Here is an 8483-nt window from a genome sequence, read left to right as displayed (position 1 = left end):
ATTACAAATAGTTTTTTCAGTTCAACAAATTTATCAAATTTAATCGAATTTTAAATAAATAAATATTTATATATAGAATAAATTAGATTATAAAATTGAATCAAATTATAGAGTAATTTAAGATTTAACTAATCGAATAAAAACACTACTTAAAAGTCCATTGAGATACTTAAAATGTTAAAATTTCAAACCCTAAACATTCAAGATTTACTCCCAACCCCAAACACGAAAAGGGAAAGAGTATTGTCACACAGAATCTAACAAAGATATTTTTGCGACTATTGCTAAATGTAAGCTAGGCAAAGTCTTCTTCTATCTCTACGTCTCTCGCTTTCGCTCTGCTTAGACCAGACAATGCTAAAACCCTCATTTCCGTCACCTTCAATATCAGCTCTCTCTCATTGGGCACGCGTTTCTCCTCTCTTTTACTCCACGTAAGTCCTATGTTCCTTTTTCTCTGCTTCTTCGATCTGAACCGCCAAGAAAGTTCACTTTCTTCAGAACTTCTCGTTGTTTTTAGTCTTTATTTTTAATTTCTTTTTGTTTGGTTTTTTTTATTCGAATTTAAAGTTGAAACTTCTGTAAACGGACAGTGAAGTTGTTGAGCTTCGAATTAGGGTTTTTTGGGGTTTCGGGAGGTAGATTTTGTTTGATATACTGAAAGGTTAAATTTCGTAATCGTTTGAGTTACTGTGAGTTTGACGTTGAAATCTGAAGTGGGTTGGGTTTTTTTTCTGCAATTAGTGACAGGGTTGAAAATAAATTAAGGTTTATTGTAGTAAAAAAAGAGAATAAAACGGTTTTGTACTGATTAGCGGTGTTGTAACGTTTTTTCTTTGAGATTTAGCCGCCAATTTAATGTTCTGTTGGTAGATGCAATTTATTAGTGGCAATTATTTTGTTGATGATTTTGAATTGAATTTATTATTATGATCTTAGTGATATAATATGAATGCCCCTAGTGGTTGATTTATGGTTTATATATGTTTTTAGTTTTAGGTCACCAATATTTAGTTTCTGAGCTCTATTTATAAGTGCATTGACAATCTACTAGGCAACTGAAATTTGACTGCACTGTATCCACATCAGATAGCTCGTGGATAAGTGTTCTCTGCCTCTTTTTGAGTCTTTAGTCTCTTATTGTTATGCTCAGGTGAAATTCTTAGAGGCCAGTGCATTAGTTCTATATGTCTCGATAAGAGTACATTTACCTGGGTGCTAATATCAAGTATAATTTTTCTGCAGTATATAAACAAGGTCAATGCATGAAGGGATTACCAAGTGTATTCAAAAGTGACTGATCCGGTTACTTTAGCAATGACATTCTGTCCTTCCACAAGAAAATTATTGAATATTAGCACAAATAAATGGATTGTTTCATTTTGTTAGAGTGGAGACAGTCCAAAAATTTTGAGATAGCACTATAATACCTGAGTCATAGTTCAAGACAACTGAATCCCAACCAACTGAATGGCTTTGACTGACATTTTCGTGCTTAATTGGTCAAGCCAAGTGAGCAGCTGGGGAGAGTTGTCATAATTGCTAAAACAATACTAAAGGGCTTATTTCTGTTGCCCTTAGAGATAGTGGTATTCTGTCTCCTGGCATGATGAAATGAGCAAGCTATAGCATATTTTTGCAATTGAAACTGCAAAATTTGAATTTTTCTTATGCCCGACTCTTTGTTGACCATATGCTAGTTTGTAACTTATAGTTAATTGTGAAGAGAGAGAGCACTTAGAAAAGCTTGAAAAAGCACGACACATGCAGCCCTCTTACGATTTATGAAAGTTCCTAGCGGTTTATGGAGTGGGGTGTAAAGTTATCCTGTTTGTGCTGGTTTGGCTGTAAAAATTGGATATATATTCCGTGCTTGTGGTGACAATTCTTTTATGTGATATTGGGAAAGATAATTTAGTGCCACCTGTTGTCATAGAAGTAGCGATTTTCTTTTGAGTGGAAGACACTATATTTACATGCCAAAATAGTTGACATTTTCGCCTGGTATTTCTGAGGAATTGATTCAGGGTGGGCGTGCACAGCTAAGAGATGACTTTTGTTTGTAACATTTGACTGGTGATCGGTAGTTTCCATTTTATAATTGCTCTTATACTTCTAAGATATGTTTTTTGCCTTAATTTGGAGGATTACTTACGGTATAGCTTCTTGCTTAAAACATGATGGATATTTTGCTAAATTTCATCCAATACCAGTGTTGTTCTAGTTTCTGATCCAAGTTAGATTTAAGGGATAGCTTCAGAGAACTGTCCCTTATTCTAATTTTGTGTAGTATCTTTCATCTATTGTTAAAAGAAAAAGTTGTTTTCTTTGTCCCTTTTTAAGATCTCTATTTATTTTCCTATTCAGAAACCAAAAAGAAAGTGAGATTTTTTGATAATTTAAAAGTAGGGACTTTAATATTCTAGAGCTAATTTTTTTAAACCCCTCAAGTGTCATAACTTATGAGGAGGTGCTTAATATTGTAGTTGTCAGATGTAACTTCTTGCTTGCAGAGTAGAATTTTTTTCTACATGGTCTAAGTATTTGCTCCTTCTCATGGACTCATATCTGGTACTAGTCCTTGAAATTTGAATTTATTTCATTGGCCTTGTCCATTGACTCAAGAAGTGTTGAGATGACCTGTCGAAATGGAATAAGAAAATTTATTTAGTGTCTCCGACTTGAAAATTGTTCTGGGATTTAAAGTTTACTCAACACTCTGCACTATTTGAAAAGTTGCAGATTTGAAAAAAACAAAGGAATTAAAATGATCAAGATGGATACTTATATTATGTACCTCTGTTAAGACATTTTTTTTGTAATTCCTCCAGACTATACTGCTTTTGATCAAAGTGAAGCTAGACATTCTTCTGTAAAGTGATGAGTGGAAGTAGCAGAAAACGCAATTCTAAATGGGATATGAAGGAAGAGTCCCAACATTCACATGAAAATGTACCAGACAATTCTTGGCCTCGGAAGGCGGGTGTATCTTTTCATGACAAAAAATCACGGTCTGGATGGTTTTCCCCCAAGGGTGGTGGCTATAATAGTGGCCATAAGTGGTCAACAAGGGAAGATGACATGCTGAAATCAACTCGGGATTCACTATTGCCATCTAGGGAACCATTGCCTGGAAGCAGAGGTTCACGGAAGGGGGATTGCATCGATGATTATCAAGAAAGTTTCAGACCCACAACCGCATGGGATGGAGAAGGGAGCTACAGCATGAAAATGTCTCCTGGCCTTGATGATTGGAGACAACAAATTCGTCACCACTCTCCAAGAAGTGATTGGGATGGACCTCACAGGTTTGATTATGTACTTAATGGAACATTCATGTCAAAATTAGTTTCCTTTTATAAATATCATATTCTTATCTTGATTTTCCATTGTTCTTAAAAAATGGCTGTATTATATATTTGCTGCAATTTTTTTTGGGTAAGTTGATCTGTTATATATGACTATACTTGATGATATTAATAACTCTGAACACAAACATTTGCTTGCTTTTCTTTTACTGAAATTTATTATGGTGTGTTTTTCCTGGTTATATTTATCTGTTTTAAAATCTTAATTTGTTCATGATTTTTTTCTAGTTAGTTTTATTTTTATACTTGATTTGTTGAATGTTTCATGCCAGAGGGAGTGATGTGGCATATGAAATTCAGTATGAGAATAGTGTACGTGTTTACTTCCGTACGATGTCTCAGAATTAATTGGTTTCTTTATGTCTGCCTTTCTTGGATGTTACTTGCAGAAGTAGAAGCCGCAGCCGGAGCAGGAGCCGTAGCCGAAGTTGGAATCGGAGCAGAAGCCCAGTTCGTGGATTTAGGCAAGAATCGGACATCTATGTCAGAAACCAGGAAAGATCAGATGTATCAGCTCAATTATGTAAAGATTTTGCTGCTGGGAGATGTAAGAGAGGAAATAATTGTCCCTTTTCTCATCATAGTAGTGAAAGTTATGAGGAGAGTAGAGAAAGTAGACATAGGAAAGCTGGAGCTCCAAAGTATTCCATTCCCCACGAATCTAGGGAGTATCCAATGAGGAGTGGAAGAAACAGGGATGCATCACTGGAGTGGGGAGGTGACCATAATTCCCGCAAGAATGGTGATATTCCCTGCAAATTCTTTGCTGTGGGAAAATGTCGCAATGGAAAATATTGCAGGTTTTCTCATAGTGTTCAGGCACATGCAAGTCCTAACAGAAGATCAAGGGATGACAATTCATTCCAGCGGAGCCATAATTTAGATGACACTGATAAATTATGGAATGGTCGAACATGGAGTGACACAAACACTTTCACTGATGCTGCAAAGTTGAGTGATCAAAAAATTGAAAGGATGGGTAACAGAAGGGAAAGGGATGATAAGTGGTCACGAAGCCATAATTCAGATGATGTGGAGAGAGTACCGGATGATCTAAAATGGGCTGGTAAAGATAAACCAACAGATACTACAAAATTGATAGAGGATTGCAATGAAAGAATAGGATCCCTTGAACCAAGGTTCTCTGCTTGGTCTACTGAAGGTAAATGGCCTCACAGCTTGGATGAGAATGCAGCACGTGCTGGCCAAACAGCAGTAAGTCATGGAGCAGTTGAGAGCAACAATATGGAAGCCCTTCAATGTAAGCAGAAAAATTCTAGTGCTGATGTGGTAGTTTCTGAATCTGGAGGTACTGAAAATTGGATTGGCGATATGGAGATGTCTCCTGAGTGGAATTATAGAGTGCCGCCTTCCAACCATGCTCTAAAAGTAGAGCATGGTCATAGTACTCATAGTTCACAATCTCTAGCTCTTGGCAATACCTCTGTACTCAGTCGTGAACAGGAACTAAGTCGTGAAACTTCTGGTCAGTTGCATGATGCAGCTTCGTCTATGCAGCTGAAGATAATTGAAGAGCCTTATTTCAAGCATGACCATAATCAGAGAGAAGGTGGTGGTGTTGCTTTGCCTGGCAGTGATAAGAATGCTATTGGAAGAACTGCTACTTCACACATTGATCTAAATTTTTCTGCCGACCTCTTGCCAGCCCAAAGCTTTGATCAGAATGGCCAGATTCCAAGTGCTTTACCTTTCTCGAGCTTAAATTCCTTTGGACAAAGTCAAGGTGCAATCACTTCTGAAACTTCTGGTGGAGGAAATATAAAAACTCCTCAAACTCACTCACTGTTTCCAGAGGAAAAATCAATCAACAAAATGGACATTGTGGATACAAGTGCATCACGGGTTAGTTCTGGAATCAAGCCAACTAAAGATGTGGTTGGCAGTGAACAGCTCACTAAGCTTTCGGCCTCTCTTGTTCAGTTTCTTGGAAATCAGCAGCAGCTACCACAACTTTATGCTGCTCTGAATCCCACTAATTTGGTACAAGTGTCATCATCTGTGAATGCTGAAGGTTTAATTAAACCAGACTCTGCTCTAACCAGTCAGCTGAATGAAGCCATTAAATCCGAATTGCAGTATGATCCTTTATGTGATAGCATTGACTCCAAGAAGCACAATGCTGTTAACCTCCCACCTTTTTCAATAAATTCTGTTGCACAGAAAAGCATTGTGGATGTAAAGGTGGAGATTCCGAATGGTGGTTCAGAAGAACCTTCTAACAAGAGCCAAACATCAAAACTACTGGAACCTGATGCAGATTGCAGGGGTATTAACAACAGTGGTGTAGTGGAGGCTGAAGAAATGAAAAAAGCACAAGTAGAGAACCAGATTCCACAAGAGAACAATGGTGTCGAGAAAACAGATGGTGATGACAAGGATAATGATGAAGGTAAGAAAAGGAAGGATGCTAAGGATAGCAAGGAAGCTAAAGGGATTCGCACATTCAAATTTGCACTGGTGGAGTTTGTTAAGGAGATCCTGAAACCCACATGGAAAGAGGGTCAAGTTACCAAAGATGCTTACAAAAACATAGTGAAGAAAGTAGTCGATAAAGTCACTGGTACAATGCAAGAGTCTGCTAATATTCCTCAAACACAAGAAAAAATTAACCAATATTTGGCATTTTCGAAACCAAAGCTTAGCAAACTTGTTCAGGTGAGTCCAAGATGATACCATTCTTCCTTTTTTTTTTTTAAAAAAAAATTCTATGTCAATTTACTGCACTGTTACATAATTTTATAATTATGGCAGGCGTACGTCGAAAAATTTCAAAAGGGCTAAATAAATGGAGCCGGAATTATTGGGAATGTCATTTATATGATTCTTCCAGTACTGAGCAAGCCACAGCCAATGGTTTTCTGAGGCAATTAGCTTCTGAACAACCTATTTGTTTTTCCCATTTATGTATTTTAGATGTTGGAAACAAGGTTTGCCTAGTTCTCAACTCATATATGTAGATATATGGTAGCTTTTTATCTTCTTGTTTCTTTTTAGTTTAAAATTTGGCATTTGCACGTTGCCATAATGATTTTATATGGAGCTATTTTATGATCATTTGGTTATATGCTAACTTTTAACATTTTTTTATGTCCAATGTTCTCTGTGCCTTGAAATAATTATCAGGTATTTGAGTAAAGTGCTGCTTTAGCTATTTTCTTGCACAAAAAAAAAAAAAAAAAAAAATTGAGCCTGATTATTAGGTTAGGAAAATCATGCAAGATTTGGAGAGGTAATGAGGAAACTTTGCATTCTCTTGAAGTGTTTGATCTGATTAGGTCAAGTATTTTTTTCTGTACAAAATTACTAAATTGAATAAATCTAGATATATAAACATTTTTAACCAATTTTTTCATACTAATTGATCAGTGGCATGTGATTGTTTTATTTCTCTCGTTTTAATATCATTCAATCAAATGTTAGTATAATAGCTTCGGAAAATACCCGAGGAATTTTTTTTATGTGTATATACATATATATTTACCATTTTAAAAATTCATCACTTAATTCTCTATCTTCAATTTAAAAAATCAAAACCCATTTTAAATTCAACCACGAGCTCAACATTTGGACTATTGGATTTGGAATAAAAAAATGTTTTTTTTTTTTTTAAAGTTTGACCGTTTAAAAATAGATCAGTAATTTTGGGACTTTTATTTATTTTATTATCCGGGCACTCGCCCTAGGCCTAGAATCGAGCTCCCTCCTTCGGCTAGCCCGGCTTGGGCTCTTCCTTACCTAGCTGCGATCTGGGCTTAGCCCAACCTTTTCCAAATTAATTAGTTTATCATTATCGCATTATTTTAATTATACATATATGCAATATTAATTCAATTCTTTTAGGAATCCTTTTGCATTTACAAATTCACCATGTGCCTTAGATGCCTACAGGGACCACCACATGTGCTTCAACGTCTCCATGACCAAACCTTACACGTGGTTTATGTATTTCATTAGATCAATAAATTATATATACTTATTTTGAATATATAAATAAGTATATATTTTATCAATATTATTAAATAATTAAATAATTTTAAATTAAAAATAAAATAATATTTAATTATATAATAATATATCATATGTATATTTATTTATATACTACAAATTAAACATACTACACATAATATTGATATATTAAATCATTAGAAATAATTTCTCATTTTTGAAATATTTTAGTGAAAAACTATAACATCTAATTATATATGATATTATATTATTATTTATATATCCAAATTTTATAGGCACACAAAAAAATCATAAATACCACTCTTGTCCACTTCCCAATGCTCAAAAGAAACCATCTTTACTCACACAAATTTATGAATTCATTGAAACTATAAGTACTCAATGAGCCATAAATTGACCATGGAAAGGTATCTAGGTCCCATTTTTAAACTAAACATAAGTCATGAACACTTTTTTCTTTCTTTTTCCCGAATTGGGCACTTGGAAAAATTGAATTTTCCTTTCTTCACCAATAGCCATTATTGCATGTCCTGATTTTGAGGAGCCATGGTTGGCTAGCTTGAATTTCATCACCCAATCTATAGCTATTGAAGATGAAGATCCTTTAATTAATTTTCTTCCCTTTTGTATGGTGATGAATTATGAAATAATCAAATTAAATTGGTGGGTGTGTCAGAATTTTCATCTCATAATTTACAGTTTTATTTCACCTCATCTATACACTATATTTTTAAAATTAAAGTGTACATATAGGTTTTAACATTTCTAGTTTGCAACCCTTAGAGTGCAAATGAGTTAAGCTGAGTTTAGTAGTGTTTGGTTTCGACTCGATATTATATATATATTTGAATATATGTCTCAAGCTCAACAAGTTAATGAAATCTCGACTTATAAATGATTGATTGAAGTCATAGTTCAAAAAATTATATTTCAACTCTTAATTTAAAATATATATATATATATATATATATATATATATATATATATATATATATATATATATATATATATATATATATATATATATATACTCATTTTGGGTACACAAATGTATACACACTCATATGTGTCATCATATGATTGATTATTGTTTTATTCTTAATTCAAAATCATCGAATCACATGATGA

The 8483-nt window shown here is 34.3% G+C and overlaps 1 protein-coding gene across 3 annotated transcripts; it reads left to right on the top strand.

Moving 5' to 3' along the window:
• Positions 1–257: 257 nt before the first annotated feature.
• LOC123199098 (zinc finger CCCH domain-containing protein 38-like) lies at positions 258–6476 on the top strand. Of its 3 annotated transcripts, none has more exons than XM_044613938.1 (5): positions 258–434; positions 1246–2076; positions 2832–3308; positions 3758–6044; positions 6141–6476. In XM_044613938.1, exons 3-5 carry the CDS (start codon positions 2881–2883, stop codon positions 6168–6170), a joined length of 2745 nt encoding a protein of 914 aa, XP_044469873.1. In that variant the 5' UTR covers positions 258–434; positions 1246–2076; positions 2832–2880; the 3' UTR covers positions 6171–6476. The 3 variants fall into 3 exon arrangements, with proteins under 3 accessions (XP_044469873.1, XP_044469872.1, XP_044469871.1); XM_044613937.1 differs by having other exon boundaries at positions 1246–2083; XM_044613936.1 differs by lacking the exon at positions 1246–2076 and having other exon boundaries at positions 260–434.
• Positions 6477–8483: the final 2007 nt, after the last annotated feature.

Source organism: Mangifera indica, chromosome 16 (genome assembly GCF_011075055.1).
Source record: "Mangifera indica cultivar Alphonso chromosome 16, CATAS_Mindica_2.1, whole genome shotgun sequence".
Classification (NCBI taxonomy): Eukaryota; Viridiplantae; Streptophyta; class Magnoliopsida; order Sapindales; family Anacardiaceae; genus Mangifera; species Mangifera indica.
Note: the sequence above shows the minus strand (reverse complement) of the source record. Positions and strands in the feature narration are given on the sequence as shown.